Source organism: Astatotilapia calliptera, chromosome 8, assembly GCF_900246225.1.
Source record: "Astatotilapia calliptera chromosome 8, fAstCal1.2, whole genome shotgun sequence".
NCBI lineage: Eukaryota > Metazoa > Chordata > Actinopteri > Cichliformes > Cichlidae > Astatotilapia > Astatotilapia calliptera.
The window spans coordinates 5,885,173-5,904,919 of record NC_039309.1 but is presented as its reverse complement, the minus strand read 5'-3'; the positions used below and the strand labels follow the sequence as shown (position 1 = coordinate 5,904,919).

General features: G+C 39.8%; 1 protein-coding gene across 1 annotated transcript; it reads left to right on the top strand.

The window, feature by feature from the left end:
• The first annotated feature begins 3,687 nt into the window (after window positions 1–3,687).
• meox1 (mesenchyme homeobox 1) lies at window positions 3,688–14,123 on the top strand. The gene is made up of 3 exons (XM_026178099.1): window positions 3,688–5,844; window positions 11,341–11,513; window positions 13,372–14,123. The coding sequence occupies exons 1-3, from the start codon at window positions 5,340–5,342 to the stop codon at window positions 13,492–13,494; spliced, it is 801 nt and encodes a 266-aa protein (XP_026033884.1). The 5' UTR covers window positions 3,688–5,339; the 3' UTR covers window positions 13,495–14,123.
• The last annotated feature ends 5,624 nt before the right edge of the window (window positions 14,124–19,747 follow it).

The window sequence follows — 19,747 nt, the reverse complement described above, 5'->3', positions numbered from 1 at the left end:
CATATTCAATTCCTATGGAAGTTTGCATCTATAGGGACATGACAGCAAAGCAGTCTTTTACAAATTCTGCATGCGTGTGCGTACTCGAGCTTTCTCTTATTCTCTCTCTTCTCTCAGTTTTTCTCTGTTGTGCACAAACACACACTCTTAAACACACACATGGAGCTAGACTGACAGAAACAGGTTGTCAGCAGGGTGAGGGGTGATGTGACTCATGTCCAGCTCATTTATCTGCAATGTGTGGTGCCTATGACTTCAGTCCACCGACTCATAGGCTTCTCAAAAACTCACCCATTCACTTAAATAAACACAACGTTACAAGAAATGTTCACATGCATTACTAAATCGAATGTGTAAAACATTTTTCAACATAAACAAAACTTCAGTTTCTTAGAGGATAAGGCCGGTGATGGTATAGAGTTCTCCTATTGGAGACAAATCCATTGAAAAGCCCAAAACAAATGACAGTTTGTTTGATGGAGTCAGTCTTTAAAAGCTGGACACACGTACTTTCTCCATTGTGCATAACCCCCTAAAATTTCTGCACACCCAGTTTAGCAGTGTTGCTCACTACTGTGATAGTAAAGAGGATTGGATTCAGTTTCAATAAATGTAAAAATCAGCTGATTTTCCATTTTTGTGTTGTTCGAATATTAGTTGACAGTTGTATGTTTGTGGAAAAATAGAACATAAACTGCATGGCTTTTATAATTGCAAAATGTAACAGTAAAATCAATTCATTCCAATAAAATCAAGAGTAGCTGTAAAGTAAGTTAGGTAGTGAAATTTTAGAAAAGAGACACTGGCTCTTGGGCTCTGTCTTGCACTCTCACACTGCCTCTATGCTTCTACAGGAAATAATACAAAGATTCCATTAATTTTTTCTGCAACGAAAAGTTAATTTCATCCATTCCAGCTCTAAATCTGACCCAAAAACACTGCTGAGAGCACAGAACAAAGTTTGTTTTGCTTTAAAGGCCGGAGATGTGGATACATGCAGACTAGAAACACGGGGCATTTTCCAATCTAGAAGATTTCAGATGTGTTTTCACTAGGGGAAATACTCCGTTTGGGTCACGTGTGGCGATGGAGGAATGGGTGCTTGGATTGAGTAAGCAAGCTGTAAATTCTCCGGATGATTACCTGCTCTATTAACACACAAGCTCAATAGGACATTAGAAGGATGTTGCACTGGGGAGATGGTGAGGTAAAACCTAGCTGAAATTTCACAAAGATGTCCATGTAGTAGTAGATTGGGCTACAGTATGTGAGGCGTGGGAATTTTAGCAGTTCTCTTCTGAGCTCTATCACAGCTACTGGGACATTTTTATATCCTATCAAGTCTATCTTTAGGGTAAGTTCTGTTTTCCTTTTTACTTTTCCTTTGTGTGTTTGATATACTGACATAGACCTTTATAACCCCTAAAGTTAGTGACAAGATATGGCAGATCAGATGTAGAACAACCCTGAAAATAAATTTATTCTATCACAACTTATTGCACAAATCTTGTATGCATGGGCAAGAATGTCATGTATGTATTTATACAAGATGAATGGCATTAATTTTCTGAATGAATTCTAGTACCATATTTTTCGGACCATAAGGTGCACTGTCGATGAACAAGTCTGTTTTCATTCATAAGGTGCACCGGATTATAATGGGTGCATTAAGCGAAACAAAACAGTCAGATTAGTCAAATTTGACTCAACTTATTCTTCTTGCTTCATCCTCTACTGTACCATTGATTCATTAATGTTGAATTCTCTCGCAGCTGCTCTATTTCCATGTTCTTTCAGTATATTAATGACTAACCTCATATTGTGGATGGATTATCTCAGTTCTCCTGACTGAAGTTTGGTCCGTTTACAACATCCTGCCATGCGATATCATTTGTCCCTAACCATCCTGAACCCGTTAACTTTTATCGAGTGGAAAAAAGTTAGCATTCATCCTCCAGCTTCACTGTGTTTATGTTATGCTAACATAACTGTGTCCCTAGCACATCATTATATACCAGCTAGGCCAACTTCAGTAATCCTGCAAACGCCACTGCTGTTTAGTTTTCAGAAATCTCTCAGTCAGAGCATGCTATATCATGTTTAGGTGGAAACTAGCGAGCTAACTTCCTGCTTACTTCCTGCTAACTTCAGACTGTTAAATTTAATAAATTCTGTTTTCATGGATGCCTGGATGTTAAACTTAGTTGTTACACCTGGTAAAGCAGCAACGCTGATAATTTTATTAAAGATGAAAGAATTTAGACAGTTTTTAAGTCTCAGTGATGCCACAGTGGTTGTTCGACTTTGGGACCTGAAATTGACAGAGTCTTGGACCCAGATTACTCCGTGAGGCTCCTAACTACGGCAGCCGTAATGCTCCAACAATATGTCAAGCGGTGCGGCTCCGTAGCTTACCAAAGTCATACTAAAACATTTTTGACAGATTTTTGAGCGCCGTGTACCACATAAAATTGGTTCAAGTTCAGTAAGCACAAGCAGAATTCATACATAAGGGGCACTGGATTATAAGGCAATTTTTGAGAAACTTAAAAGATTTTGCCCCTTATATTGCGGAAAACACGGTAATAGCTATTTATCCATACATTAATTTAGAGGTTTTGTGCAGTTTTAGAAAAGCATGTGTGTGGTTTACGAAAGCTGCAGTATTTTCTAAAAACAGGTGTAGTGACTTCATTTGAATATCAAGTACAAAATATAGGATGGGTTGGTTTTTTCTAATATCAGTACAATTAGCAGTGAATTGCATTTTTAAATCAGTGTGCTTGAGTTTAAATATTCTCCTCTCTATATTTTGCACCTTACAAAAAGAACTCCCAGAAATACATGTGCAACTGGGTAAAGTGCAAAAATCTCTGAGTTCCCACCTCTTACATTGGTTTGGTGACTGCGCTGTCTTTGTAAAAACAGACAGTTTTTTTCTTTTCCAAAACCAAAAGCACAATATGTCAATAAATCTGGCCCTAAATCTCTTTTCTTACTAAGCAGGTCTGTTCATATACCAATTCAAATTGTATTTGTCAATAGAACAAAGCTATAACTCTTTTGGATCCACATATTCATAAGCAGATATCTGCTAATGTTTACTTGCTTGACTTTACTTCATATGGCTTTCTAGGCAAATTAATTTTATGCTGACCATTTCTATATCCTTTAATGTCAAACACATAGCTTCTCACATTCACCGAAACACATAAAAATACCCTGCGTGTCTTCTTCTTGAAACACACGCACATGTGCGCTCTCTTAATGACGTAAATTTTCACATTGCACACACACGCACTCACAGACACACTAATTTATACTGACACACAGATGGCCTCTTCTTTGACCACAAATGTAGAGTAACTCCTGCTCCCTGCGGTGTGGCCAAGGCTCAGACTGCCAGTAAAAGCGAGGGATGCTTCATGGCTCAACAATTTGCTGGCTAAATGGAAAGGGTTTGGTGTGTGACCTCAAACACTCTCCTTTCTTCCTCTCCTTCTCCGTCTCACTTACTCTCTTCTCTTTTGTCCACTCCTGGTTTTGTTGCCCATTTCCTAATCTGATTTAATGTCATTCCAACCTTTTATTTGTTGCTATGACGTTTTACTTATTATTTTTGTTTTGCGGCAACTGAATGAAATGTTCTCAAAAGCAGGTCAAATTATTTTCTAGTATTTAGAAAATGAAAGAGGGCATTTTCAACTCCTGTTTTTTCTTCACGGCTTCAAATCAGTTCTCCTTTAGCGTGCCTTGTGTCTTTATTAACATGTTTATTTTCTCACTTCTTTTCCCACAGCTTCCAGCTCTGTCTTATTTCCAAGGTGCGATATGAGAGGTCAAGACCAGAGTAAGGACGCGTGAGGAAGGCAAGCAGCTCAGCTCGCAAATATGAGCAGTATGAAGAAAAACTGCATTTAAGTAAAGTGCGGTTCAGCGGGTTTATTGGGTAACAGATACGCTGAAATTGAATCCAAAATTTGGTTTAGCCAAAAAGGTTTCAATGGTATTAGAGACATTACTTCATGGGGAAGTGGCTTCTATCATGTGTAGCATGCAGAGATTAGAAATCAGCGATCAGAAAATTGAATAATTGCATCCTTGCTTCATCCAAATGCGGTTAATCTACATGTGATTGGTGTCGCAAACAATTGCTGCTGACGCTGCTTGACATCTCAGAGAGATTTAGTAAGAGATGCAGGATCACAAAATTAAAATGAACTGACAAAGACCCCCCTCTCCCCTCCCAGTCACAGTGTTTGCTTAGGGGAAATATTAGATTGTATGTGTAAAATACGACGGTGAAATTTCATACTGTGTTTCAATAACGTGAGAAAACCTCAGGAGGTGTGAGCGCTTGAATAGTCAATATCAAATCCAGTTGTCCTTTCACCTCAAAGTTAAATAAGTCCAGCCAGGTGGATTTAGGTGTGTTGCAGTAATGTGCACACACACTTACACAGCCATAAAAACAGCACGAGGAAAAAAAGGAAAGACTTTTCAGATTGGAGAGGACAGGCAAGGATCAGGGGTGCAGAGGGAAAGGGTTACGGTTAACTTTCCTCTAAAGGGTGTCAAAAAAGGAACTAAATTGGGTGTCAGAAAGCACTAAGGAGTTGAAATAAGTCAGGGTCCCCCAGCTCCCATGTGGGTGGGTGCTTGCTTTATACTTTTCAGACAATGTCCCTTTAAAAGCACCACGTCTGGAAAGCCCATTAGATGTGCATATAAAATTTCCCCTGTGATTAATAGTTTGATGAGGCAGGGTTGGTTGGAGGGTACTACCAACATGTGGCCGGCAGGGCTCCTCCTCTGCAGTCTCACGTTACACTCCATAAACTTGCCACTCTTTCCCACCTATATGTTTAAAAAGGAGGAGGGCTCACTTGTCAAGAATGCCTTAGAAGAGTTGTGAAAACAGCCAGCCCGAGAACGGGAGTTATACAGTTGTGGATGCCGCTTTCCCGAAGAGCAGCAACTTGGTTAGATCTGGGAAGGAGAGAGGGTGTGTGTGAGAGCGACGCAGAAGGGAAAGTGTGTGAGAGTGTGTCAGGACCAGAGGCTCCAAAGGACGTCACGCACGCTCCCAGAGAGAGAGGGAAACGTGCTGTCACAGGAAGGTGTCTATCCTCACGTGCTCTGGGCTGTGGAAGCGTCAACAGCCTCTGACAGAAGTGAGTAGATGCAGTGAGACGATGGTGTTCATTTAGTCAGCTGAAGTGGATATTACTCAAAAGTGACAAAGATATCGATTTCTAGTCCTAACTTACTTTCTGAGAGAGGTTGAAATTCCTCGACAGGAAAAAGACTGTGCTCGTGCGAAGGGTTTTTGCATCACGATGGATCAGCCGGCCAGCAGCTGCATGCGGAGCGCCCATCCCAGCAGCCCCATCTGGGGCTGCATGAGGAACCCTCACTCTGGGGTCCCAGGGGTGAATCTGCAGTCGCCCTACCAACAGGCCCCGTTCTCCCTCCACCAGAAGCCTGAGTTCCTGGCCTACACAGATTTCTCCACCTCCTGCCTGGTGTCGAGCACGCCGCACGCAGCCTACCCTCGCGATGACAGACTGTACCAAGAGAGCCAAGGGGGTTACCAAAGAGCTGACTGGCAGTTCAACCAATGTGAGACTCGTGTGAGAGCACCTGAGGCCTGCCCGCCTGTTGCCCCTGCAGTAATAGGTGGCGGCGGCAGTGGGGCTGGAGGGCCTGAGCTGGACAGTGTAGGGGGGGACAGGCTTCCAGGCACCGTGCCCGGGTGTATGGAGGGAGAATACTCACCCCAGAGCGTGGCGTCGGCCGATTCGGACAAGAAGAGCTCCAATAAGAGGAAAAGAGATGTCACAGGTAAGCCAGCGAGCTGGGATCAAGGGGTGCCACCTGGTGTGTGTTGGTTTAAAAGTATAGGAGAACAGAAAAAACAGTGATCCCTACAGGCATTTGAAAGCAAATAGCCAAATTTAGGAGTGGTAAAAAAAAAAAAAAAAGCAGATATATTGTTTTTGTGTTTAGGGTCTCTGATAAATTTTAGACTAAAAAAAAAAAAAAAAACACTTCCACAATTGTTTTCCTTTAGTTTTTATGCCAAACTACTGCACAGGTGTAAAAACAGATCAACTAAAAACAATATTTACGTCATTCTTACCTCACTGAAAATCAAAAAAATACGCATCAAGGTCAAGAATTCCTCCCGCGCCCTGTATCACAGCTGGCAATGACACAAATTCTCTGCATTTCCTCACCAAATCAGCCTTAAAGCAGCACACTCACACGATCGCTATGTAAAAGGTGAGTAGGTGACGAGACTTTTGTGTTCAAGACACACTTTAAGTAGCAGTTGCATCCTCTTATTGTTCCAGCGCTTTCAAAAGGATGATTCATGAGGCATTTGAACTTTTCATTTTGCTGCTGTATCCGTTGGAAAAAGACCTTTGATTTATTATAGCAGGGCGACATTAAAAATTATGATAAAAAACGAAGTTGGGTGTGAAGAGGAAAGCGTTTAAAGGCCTTTTGGGGATTTTGCGCTGTATTTTTCTCCTGAACACAATCCTGTTGCGTATTGATTGCTGCTATGAATTTTTCAAGCGGATAAAAGGGTTGAAAAAAACTGTATTTGGTGATATTTCAATGTATTTAATTTAATTTTATACAATTTTTCTTTCCAGATATTTCCTAAAAAAATTCCCACAAAAAATGACTTAATATATTTTTATGCTCAAACATCAATAAGAAGTAATGCCCTTAGATAATTTCGCCTATCATATTTCACACTTGCTAATAGGACACAAAAGTAACAGACGACAGACCAATCCTAAAAGTTTCAGGCGAAACATTAGCAGCAGAACAACAGGCCAAAGGAAACATTTAGTTTTAAAGTGAATCTAAATGTGTGAAGGTTTTATTATGGGGACTGTCACCCTAGCAAAATAAAAACACATCCAGAACATATGGAGCGTTCATATTTCATTTGTAGACGCTTTTGGTAAATTTAGCCTGTAATAAACACAGTGATTTATGCGTCTTACAGGAAAGAAAAATGAGCATCCATACTTTGGAAAAAATGTAACTTTTTACACATTTTAATATATATTTAAATGAAATTTTGTTATTAGAACTCAAGCAAGTGTGGCGTAATTGTTATTCATATAGCCAACACTCCACTTGCCAGGCAAATATCAAAGAAATTAAAACAAAAGTTAAAAAAGGGGAACCCAAAACAGAATTAAAAGACCAAGACAAATACAAAAATAAGGCATTCATAAGAGCGATGAGTGTCCAGAAATGTTAATATTGAATTCAAACCACATAGAGAAGTACACTAGTGCATGTTGCTAAAGATGGTGTCATCTAAAGTGTCCAGTATTTAACCCTGACCTGTCCAAACATAACAGACCATGTCTGATTGTAAAGCGTGCAAATTTGGAAATACTACATGACCAATGCATGCAACAGACATGAGTCTAATTGAAAAAGAGGAGGTGAGGGAGCACCCCACACACCAGCCCACTCCACCCACCCTCCTTTTTTTTTTACCTTATTGTAACCTCCACTCTCTACGCTGAAAACATGCCAGACCACGTCTGGTAAAATCACTTTCCTGTGAGCCCACTTCTTACATTCTTATCCATTGACATTTTCCTGTCGTTAAGCCGTAACATAATCTCCCACTGAGTGCATGCAACATGTCTGACCACCGCATCAGTTCTGGGTTTTAGAAAAGAACCATTCACTTTTTCGAATTGACTAGCTGGTAGGAGAGCATATATTAGGAAAATGTCCTGAAGGCATTCACATTACATGCACATACATAGCAGCTGCTATACGGTCTGCTTCTGTGTATTTGTTCTGATATGGAAATGTGGTGCACTCGGGTAAAGTTTCCAAATGTTTAAAACCAAAATGATATGATCTGACATTGACTGCAATCCAAAATTTGACCATCATAACACTGTGATATTTAACAGGGATGCTGTTATAAACATTTGACTGTTGCTGGCCCTAAAATCAATATGGTTTTGATATTAAATTTTAAGGTCTGACATGCATGAAAAGGAGTTCTTCACCATTACAAAATGAGCGTGTTAACACTTAACACAGTAACTGTTAGCAAATATACTTCCTCTAACAGCTCGGATGGTTTTGCTACATGCATTTTGATGCTTTTTCAACAATTTAACTGCTTCTGTGAACCATCCATATACAAACAAGCAATAAATGTATACTATAAAGCACTGCAAAATGATTCTACACATGCAAAAAATGATTTTTCAGGTAGGTGTAAAAATGTTTTTTAAAAAAATATTTTTTAAAGCTGCTGATTTTGATTAAATGCAGCATGATCTGCACAAATGTACATCATACCTAGGGGTCCATGACCATAAGCCAAGGGTATAAAATAGAAAAACAGAAAACTGTGCTCAGTTACTGGAAATGTACAACCATGAAATCTTTGGCTTGATAGAAAGATATACTGTTGCCCATTGCATCACAAGCTTATGAAGTATTTTGGTTAAAATATCTTAGAATACAAATAGTTTGCAACTATATGCTTAATCTCTATTAGGATTAGGACGATGAATGAGGTTCTTGGTAAATGTTATTCCTTTAATAAATGCCTAGTAAGTTTGAGCACCATTCTCATAAAGTGCTGTAATAAGAAATTAAACATTTATTAACTGAGAACAGTTTAAAGACGCTATCTAAAGGGGTTAAAATAAACGTTAGCCAATAAACTGTCTTAATACATTGTGAAATTCAGTCTTGAACTTTAGCACACACATTTTTGCGATCAGTAGTTTTCGCCTGGGGTTTTCTGCTTTAAAACAATCACTAATTTACAACAACTTTAATTCAGTCCTGATGAAGACAAACTCCTTTTGCACCATCCACCCAGAAAGGCACCAAATGCTGTTTGCCTTTGGGAGACCCTGCTGTGTGCAGAAGCCCTCTCCCTGCTAGTTTATGGCCTCTGGCTGTGCAGGATATTTATTGGGGGCCTGTTTGGTGAGAGCCAGTATGTGCCCTGCCAGGTGTTCAAAGCAGCTAAACCTGTCTTGGGAAATTTCAAAAGTCGGCACACTTGAGGATGCCCGTCGTTATTGATTCTTGAACCACAAAAACAAATCTTCTTTTTTTCCCTAACAAACCACATGGCACATCAGGCGTTTGTACACAAAAACTACACGTGTGCACAAACACTGTATGTCCTGGTTTGCCCAGTCACATCTGGCCCAGGTGCTGCAGTCCATTTCACATTCTGGCACACTGCTCTGGCAAGCACAGAGCAGAACTTCTCACTTTGACAAATTAGAACCATTTTCTGGTGATTACATCAGCTGCTGGTGTCTCTACCCCTGCACAATTATTACCAAAACTCATTCCCTTCAATACACAGGAGAGGTTTTACTTAAAGGTAAATCAACCAGCTTTCATATATGTTTATCCTGTTAATGAGGTTTAAAATTTGGCCATTTCTCTAAGCTATGTGAGAAATGCAGGGAAATATATAAATGTATAAACCGCATTATTGCTTGAATAATCTTAGGCTGTGGGTTTTCTGACTGCCACATTCACAGAGATATCTCAAGGCTTTTTTTCTGATGTTTGCTGTCATGTAAAGATGAGTTAATGTGAATCTGCCCCGAGCACTCCCACGGGGACTGTTCTGACACACACACCCACACCGACGTAGCACTCCGACCTGGACACATCCGCACCTTTGTTCTTTTGTTAGAGGCTTTAACGATGTTCCGCTGCATTCCTCCACTAACTTAGGCCCTCTGTGGCTGGTTTGGTGGCCCCTGCCCTGTGCTGATACGCTCTTACATACATAAATCGCGAAGGAATGTTTAGAGGAAGACATTTGCACTTACAGCATGTGTTCATGAACAGACAAATAAGGGGAAATAAGCAGCAAAAAATAACCACGGCATGCGCAGGTTGCAGGTGTACGCGACTCGTGAGGCCAGGTCATGGTGGTCTCTTTTAAAAGTGCTGGTTTTAGTGTTTACTATATGAGGGGCCACCCTTTAAAGAGCCTTTGGAGTTATGGTTTGTTGGTTGAAAAGGGTCTTGAGGTCAGTTTAATTGCGAACTAGAGGCCAGTCACAAAATGAGTGGGGAGCTAATTTAAATCAGATTAGCTGTGAATGATAGGAAAATGAAGGGTCTCCAGGTCAAGTAGCACACTTGCATGTGTAGCTGCTTGTGAAGAAAGGGGATGCTGATCATTTTTATTTAGTTTTAAACAAAAATTATGGGATCGTACAGATCATTTATTACCTTCACTGCAAACAGCTTTAAAGCATTGGTTTCCTTGTGTCACCTGACTTTCCCTTTAAGTTGATCCAAACAGACTCATAGAGAAAGCCATCAACACAGCTTCTTAATGTTCAAATATTCTTATCTGAATTCATGTATACCACTGTTCCTTATTGAGCACTTTCAGCTGTTTCTGTATAATTTTCTCTTCAATCTTTTAACACAATATTTAGCAAATTTCTTTATTGTTATTCATGATTTTAGCAGAAAATTAGCTATAATTTTCAATTTATTCATTTTAGCTTGCTATATTAACTATTATTATTATTATTGTTGTTAAACTATGTACAATATTTAGTCTGGGCACAAAATTATTTGTAATTATAGCCAATTTCTTATATTAGTCTATTATTTATCTAGGATGTTAAGTTAAAATTCTATTTGATGATCCACATTTTAACTAACAATTTCAATTTGGTAGCCATCCTATTAACTAAGAAAATATTCATAACCTTAGCTTGCCATTGAAACTATTTTTCACAATGTTTAGCTAGCTAAAGGTATTAACTGGCAGATACACCAACACGCAGAACCTTCTCATTTTTACTGATAATTTTAATCTTTTAAAGTTTCGATTCTTATTGGCCATTAGGCTTACTCTTCTATTTTACTGATTTATGCCGTTATGTTGGCTGGAAAGTAGCTCCCTTGTGTAGTGGTTAATATTTTCACATAACCTAATACACGAAAGGTCTGCAATTCAAAACTAGGAAGAGAGACAAATCCTTGGAAGGGTTGCATAAGAAAGGGCATCTGGTGTAAAAATCTGTGCCAAATCAAATATGTGGATCCACCCACTGTGGCGACCCCTTGGGAGCAGCTGAAAAAAGCTATGCCTTTACTTTGACTTTTGATTAATAGTCATTTCTTCACTCAAACCCCAATTCATAAATAGTTCTTTTTTTTTTTCATCTGTCGACAAACCCATTAGAGCACTTTGACACCTGATTGGGAATCTCTGGTTTAAAGGAATAAACTGGCAAATGGCTCGCACTCTATGAAATGCCTTTCTCTTTCCAGATATCCAGGAGTCCAGCTTTAAGGTGGATTCCAGCTGCAAGGCAAGAAAAGAGCGCACAGCATTCACCAAGGAGCAGCTGAGAGAACTGGAGGCAGAGTTCACCCACCATAACTACCTGACCAGGCTGCGTCGCTACGAGATCGCTGTAAACCTGGACCTCACAGAGAGACAGGTACAACGCTTTTCCCTAATATACAATTTCCAGCAGGGCAGGATGAACCATAATGTTATCATTCCACATCAACATCATACAACATCTTGGAACATATTGGAAAGCCTTAATGTCTGTCCTTCCCCTGTACTAAATACCAATGCATAAACACAGAGGCATTTGAAGTACAATGAACATGTTTTTTCCACAGTAGTTTTCATTCTGTGGTTCTAGCAGAATGACATGCAGCTTTAATGAGTGGGTGGCAGCTCCAGACTCGATGAAATCGGGCGAACATGTGTCGATGCTGCTGGATCAAACCCCGGTCTGCTTGTCAAGCCACTGTCCCTCTCAGCTCCTTCTAATGAGGCCGTGGTGCCACAGTGACCACACATGCTGCCGTCTGCTCCTAAATCTATTTCCCAGATCCCTAAAAAACACACACACATACATGGACAGAAATATTCACACACAGCCAGGTTCCATCTTCGCTCAGGGCTCCCACTGCAACCAGACAGCGCTTTCCAATTCATCCTACATGCTTTGGCAGTTTGCCGTCCTTTCAATCAGTCCTGAGTAATGGACAGACTGAGGTTTATCTGAATCCCAGAGCTGTAGGGGAGGACACTTCTAGTGGGATGTGCAGGGGTCGCCTAAGGCTTCCTTGAATTGTGCACACACAGGTTGGAGTTAATTTGAATCTATTTGAGAGAGTTTAGTTTATAATTTTAAGGGAAATAAACCTGTGCTTTTGTCTGCAAATTGACATAATCAAGTAGTTTAAAAACATAATAACTGCGTATGCATAGCCTGGTTATAACTTGAGGTTTATTTGCTTTAAAATGCATGTATTTCTCTCTGCCATGGAGCATCCCACACACCATTCTTCTGTTGTAAATACTCACTACCGCACCAAATCCGCAGCTAACAATAATCTTCAAAGTGTATTGTTTCCTCCACTGTGAATAATGTTAACTAAAATGTACAGGCTCCAGCTGTTTGAGGAACCAACTGTATTAGACACCTACTGATAAAGGCTTAAGTAAGACATTTTCTAAAGCTTTAAATAAACTATCTTGGTCACAGACTTAACAAATGCTCACTCTTCATTTTTTTTTCCTGTCAGTTTTTCTCTGTAATTTCCCCAGGTCTCGGGAAGTGTGTGTTTTTGCAGCTATTTATGTCTGGATAGTTAAAATATGAGCTCATTCTCATTTTTGAACAGCACAAAGATACAGATGAGCACTGTCCACACCACAAGTACAGTAAACTCACATCCTGTGTAGGCTGACTTCCTGACAGTTGACTTTTCTGACCTGCTGTCTATACGATACTCTCTCCCTCCATTTGGAGTGATTTTGCAGCCAGGCCTCAGTGCTTTGTACTGACAAGCCGTGCTCCCTGCAAGGCCAATGCAAACCAAGTGAATTTATAATCTGTGCTGGGAGATTTGTGGAGGATTATTTGTCTATTTTTTTGCTGACCGTGTTGTAAATTTTGCTAAAAATTGCAAACTGGAGAGAAAAGCCACAGTGATCCTGTTACACGTTTAAATGTGGTGAAAAATTCAAAGTACTGTGAGAAGGGTATCTGGTTTAGATTTGTATTGTCCTAAGACCACAGCCTTTATTTGTAGTGCAAAGTGTTTATACTACTAGAGCTACTATTGTTCTTTTCAATTAATGATCTATACAAATCTAAAAACTGATCACAAAAGACAAAGAATGCTGTGAAATCAACCTTTGACATCTTAGCAATTTTGCCCCTAATCCACAATTAACTACATTAATTTACCTCAACAGTGTATCCATGCTAACGACTTTGTAGAGTCATCATTCTATATGCTAATTTAATATTTCCTGTGTTTTTTCCACTACAGGTTAAAGTTTGGTTCCAGAATCGGCGAATGAAGTGGAAGAGAGTGAAGGGAGGACAATCGGCTTCGCCCAACGAGCTGGAAAATGACGACATAGACTCAGCTGCTTCACCCAGCTCTGAATGATGTTTTTAAAAAATTGTCTTCGGACAAAAAAAAAGAAGAAAAAAAATAACGAGGCCTGCGCTCAACTGGACACCAACGCAACCTTTGATTTTATGGAAAGTTGGCTCCAGGAACCAAATAATTCCAGAGACTTTTTCATTCCCAAGAAGAAAACACCAAGCATCCATCACTGTTTTCTGTTGTAAATAGTTGATTTATGTCCATAATGAACTGTATTTTCATACAACTTTGATAAATACTCCATTTAAGAGGCCCACTCTTGATACTCCTGATCGTTGTATATTAGTCCATACAGCAGCTTTAAGGCTAGTGATGACATATCAGCCCATGATGTGATTGTGTTTGAGGTCCTCCCCTTTGCTTCCAGTATTGTAATCATGGCCTTTGACGCTTGACTACAACCACCTGGGAAAACTCAGACTGCACGAGTGTTGCCAAGGCCTAAGTGCCTCCGAATCAGATTTTTCTTTTTTTTTCATTTTGAGAGTTTCTTTTTCCTAGAATATAGTTTTTTGGGGTTTTTTCTTTTCAGTAAGGCATTTTTACTATGTTTTATACCATTTGAATGTTGTTGATAAAACACAGATGTTGACTGTTTCTGCAAATAAAATAAATCATCTGTTGCAAAATGGGAAACATATTGGTAATTTCTTCCACCTGCAACAGTTGAGTTATGACTGGACAGTAGGTACAGTAGATGTGTATTTTTGGCAGATGGTTTTATTATGTGTGACTATAATTCCTAAAAGCAAAATAATTACTGATAGTTCAGTTTGCTTCCATTTGCTATTTTTGTTGGCAGGGGAAAGCAGAAGTATTAAATAGTTTGCATGTGTGTGCACTTAATGGATGCAGCGAAATATTGTAGCTATATCAAACACTGTGGTGCACTTATTGGTGGTTGTTTAAACTATCAGTGTTTTGTACCATGATTTAAAATGATGACTCTTCTTCTTGTGCAAGGGCTAAAGAAATAGCACACAAAAAAAATATTTTTTGCTAAATCTAACAAACAAAACTGCACCAATCAATATTCTTAATCGGTCCGTTTATCAGTGAGTGTACAATATAATGCAACCAAATAGGAATGAACTCATAAGCCTGTCCTTTGACCATGTAGTCGAAGAGCAGTTTTTAATTTTAATGTTTTTAACATGACAAACAGGAAGCATGATTAGTTATGAGCCACATGGCCACTGTGTACTAAAGTCAACACCCTGCAGCTCCTGTTTGCATGCTGCATATATGTGCCAGCTGTGTGAACACTGATTAAATATACACAGGACAGTGTTGTTCTATGGTATTGGGCTATTTTATGTCAGATTATATACCTGAGCATTACTATGACAAAAACATTGACCTGATCATCAAATTTATCAATGCTATCTACTGCCTACTTGTGTTTTTTTGCCTACTACTGTAGCACTTTTATTTCAGATTTTTTAAATTCTTGGCTAAATTTAACTTGCAAGATAGCCCGTTCAACCACTGTTTTATAAATAACGGCTATAGTAAGCGAAACTGAAACTGAAATCCACACTGGTGACGTTGAAACCGGAGACCTGAGAAACTGAATAACATTCCTCACTCCAAGTGACTAAGAGTGAAATAATCACTGATGACAGCAATTGGGTGGGACCAAGAGAAACCTTTCTCAACTTCCAAGCAATTGCAACAACTACCAAATACAGCAAGGAATACAGCTGATTGACATATGACCTGGTAGTAAATATGTTAGAGGATTACCCAGGCAATCAGGGCCTGCAATGTCCACAAGCATCCAGCTGTCAGCTGCAAAGCGGCGTGCAATTAGCAAACCATTTCCAGTATATAAGAAGCTTAAAGTTAGGCAACTTCTGAGCTAGCTGTAACTTAGCTGTCACAGCCACTGTTGTGTATTTGTGACTGGCTAAATAGGCCAATCACAAATACACACACACACACACACACACACATAAAAAAAAAACATGCCTTGTGCTGTATTGATAGTAATGCATAATTTTTTTTTATCTTGGTAAGGAGGAAAACAAATCCTGTTATTGCTAGCTTTTCCAACTTTGCTATTAGAACTCGCTCAACTTGTGAGTGATGTCATTCCCAGCTCAAACTTCCGAGGTAAACGGAATGCAGCATAACTTGTCTTTTCACTAAAATCTAAAATCAGGATAGTTTTTGTTTTTGGAGAGTTTGTGTTGGAATTTGCATTGGAACCTGTGTTGCACTTGGAGCCAGTCATTTGTTGACATTAGCGATTGTTCCATTTAAAAGCTAACATTGGCTAATGTTGCTAATGAGTGTTGGAAGCTGGAAGCGGAAGAGAAGTCTTGACTCAAGGTAATTAACAGCAAGCATGAACATCACATGCTTTGGATATTTATGGCAATTCACATAGAAATACACATAGAAATAACACTGGCTGTTTCTGTTTTTTATGTTTAATCCAATCACATAAAAGTGTTTAATCCACAAAAATGCTGCTAACACAGCCCTAATGTTGCTTTTGGCCTTAGTAATTTGGTGCATTCACACTGATGCCATGCCTTATTTTCAGCAGCAGGCAGTCTCCTACATACAAAGTCATTTTGTGTCAACATGATATCAGCCTGAATTATGAATTCATTTATTTTGATAATGAGGCTAAAAGCATTCATGTAAATGTGCAGATATGTGTGCATTGTGACCTCAATGGTTACATGGTCCCAGGTGCAGTGAAACGGTTACAATATAAGAGGGTCTCTCCAAGAAAACCTCATCAAGAAGGATTATGTAGTCCATGGGCAGTCCTGCAACCTCCAACGTCCCACCTGATGATGGCATAATTATCTTCATTAATATCGCAAATGCAGGTCGGATATCCCTGAGGTCAGATTGGAATCAGCTCTCATCAACGCCCACACAGATCCTGTCTATATAGCACGGTAATCCTTAAGAATGTTTTCATAGTGGCAAGTGGTCTCCCGTAGACCCAACACAGATCACGATGATTGGTCTACAGTGACCTGAAAAGCACTGGCAGAGCTATAAGTAGATGTGAGTATGTTTGAGCGTCTGAATAGGAACATTCATTTTTGCACACCATCACTGTCATTCCAGTGAGCTCACAAAGGGTCATTAACCTGACAAGGTGGAGTCAAGCTCCAAAAGCTAAAGTATTTGGCCCCTACACACTATTTTCAACGGAAGCATCTGGATGGGGCCAATTTGATCTCAACCTGAGTGGAACCTAGACAAACCCACGCACGGGGCCCTGAGGACGAGAGGGAAAAAAAGAAAGAAGGAGAAAAAAAAAATGCTGGCTGACCACTTGTGTATGATGGAAAAGGGAAATAATAGGTGGGTATGGGTGAAAAGACGCCTTCTCAAGTACAGGATGTTGTTGTAGCAGGTAGCCAGTCATCCAATTTCCTGCTTCCCAAAGAAAACAAGAGCTCGAGCATAGGAGTCCTCAGACTTACAATGGTGGGCCTATGCTCAGACTCCGGCCAACCAAACAAAGCCTTCAGAGGTTACTGCCCTTTTTGCTGGTCTGCAGGGACCGGAGTTAGTGGGAGGGTGGGATGGTTGTTCCACACACATACACAGAGTTGGGGTCAAGTGTTACTGTACGTCTGACCCCTTTGGGCCCCCCGCTGCAGCTGCTGGGGGGGAATTACTCCAAGTCGATCCCGTGCCCATTTCCCCCCCATTGCTTAGCCTCTATTAGGGTCTATTATTGTATTAGTGGTAATAGCAGTCAAAATAAACCATGTCCAATTGTAATGATAGTATTAATATCAGCAGTGTAAACTAATGAAGCTGGAATGTTGTTTTTTGACCATGGTGGTTCCTTTTAAATACACTGGGGTGGCCAAATTTATGGATTAGATTTAATTTGGTGGTGTTGTGATTGTGGGATTTTTAGCCTTGCCAAAACACCCAAGCAGTCAGAATGAAATAGGTTTTCCTTTCCCCTTCGATCTGCAGGAGAACAGTTCATCTATACCTTAACAAATATGTCTAAACATATTTTCTTACACTGCTGTTTTCCTCTACGCCGTGTTCTATTTTTATTTATATAATACGACTTGTAGATGTGCAAATTGAGAGAACACATTTCTAAGAATATCACTCCAATGCTGCATCCAGCTGACAGTCAACCAAATTGAAGCCACCAAAAATAAGGATGGATGGTGTCCCAGAAATTTCTCCTCTGCTGTGATTATAAAAGCAGATTCAGTTGCAGGAAACATTCTTGAAATAACTCCTCTTCTTTGAACACAACCTTCTCTGTGGGCAAAGAGCAATAAGAAAACATTCGTCAGAGTTTGAAGCAGTCACTGACCTCACCCTCAGCACTCAACAGGCATATTCTTAACTTTCAACATACGGAAGGTATTGCCACTAAAAGCACAGATTACCAGAGATTTCAGCCAAATGCAGAATTTAAGCGAGCTCTCCAGCAGACCACGTCACCAACACAAAGCTAAAAATGTTGCATTTATGGACAAATTCAACATGCAGCTGTACTACAACATTTCCATTTTTACAGATTTCCAATTGTGAGTCATTCAGCTAAATGAAAAAAGATGGCACACACCTCAAAACCTTTAAAAATATAGGCGATGACAGCCTAGTAGTTATTTAGTAGTTATTGGATTGAAGCATAATTCAGTTCACTGTCTATAATTCAACATTATCTAAATGATTCAGAAGGGTTACATGACAGACTCTTTTTTTGTGTTGTTGATTTTTTGTAAAGTGGACATTTCAGATGTTTTTCCAACTGACTTTGATCATTTTGTTGTGAAAAGCCAAGCACACTATATCACCAGAGCAATACTAAAGCTAATTATCATCTTCATATGCATTTCAGAACTTAAATCCAAGTCCTTTTTAGCTTTTTGGAGATCAGCAGAAATATTTTTGTATATAGCAAATAAGGTTTTTTTTTTAAATTTAATTCTATTTTCTATTAGTTTCTTTCTTTTTGGGGGCCTCTTGTTTATGTCTGTGCTGTTGTCATCGGTCCACAACTTCCATTTTAAGTGGGAAGTCAGAAATCCAGAGTTCCCAGTCAGTCTAAGCAGAAAAGCCTATACCTCTGTCTCTCTACCCGCCTCTTCAAGCTCATTCAAGGCGATACCAAGGCTTTCCTATGCCAGATAAAAGATATAATTCCTTTAGTGTTTACTGGGTCTTCCCTGGAGCCTCATTCCACTAGGACAAGACAGAAACACCTCACCCAGAAGGTATCCAGGAGGCATCCTACTCAGATCTCCAGGGAGAGCCCAGCCACACTTCTGAGGAAACTAATCTCCAGCATTTCTATACACAATCCTATTCTTTCAGTCACTACCTGGAGCTCATGGACCGCAGGTCCCAGGAGGTATTGAGTCAATAGCTTCATTGCATTAATTTGACCTGCTCAATAAGCCATACACTAGTTTTCAGCACAAAGAAATGGGCATTGTGCTGTACTCCAGTGCTACTGGTAGATGAACAGCTGTAGCTTGCTAGGAAGCAAGAAAAAACTATATTGACTATATTGCTTTTCTGAATACTATCACTACTTGTGATGTCACTCCCAGTACCTTCATCTTCCCAGGTAAAAGGAACACAGCAAAAAAATATAACAAACGTCTTGGTTGAGAATTGAAACCGAGTGGCAAACAGAATTAAAACTAACCCCTATAGTTATTGTGAATAATCATACTGTTGTCTGTGATTAAGCTGGTAGCAAAGTACGAACATCAGGCATGCTTGCTATCAAGCACTGAGGGAACACGTACACAGCTAAGCTTTTACTTGCTCTTAGAGGCTGCAGGGTCTTTGACTTTTTTATTCAAACATCCAACTCAAGACTCCAAATGAATGTAAACTGCCTTAAAAATGTTAATTTTCTTTTTGTTTGTTTGCTTGTTAGTTTAATTGTGAAGATGTGAGCAAATATTAAACTATCATCTCAACTTGATTCTTTAGGAAGCGGTGCACTCTCACCTGTGCTGCACAGAAAAATGTTTATTTTACAAACCCAGCGCTCTGATAGCCTCCGGCAGTTCTTGGAGGGAAAACACTTGATGGATCGCCGGAGGTGTGAAGGTCAGCTCTACAAGAGGTGACCGTAGAAATTAAAGCATGTCCTTCTCCTACTGGTCCCTGTGATGTGGTCCATGAGCTCCATCTGCACACTGTTATTGTGTCCAGGCGGCACCTCGCAGGTCACATCAAAGAGTCTTTCTACTAAATTTGATAGGCTGATAAGGAAGGACGCTGC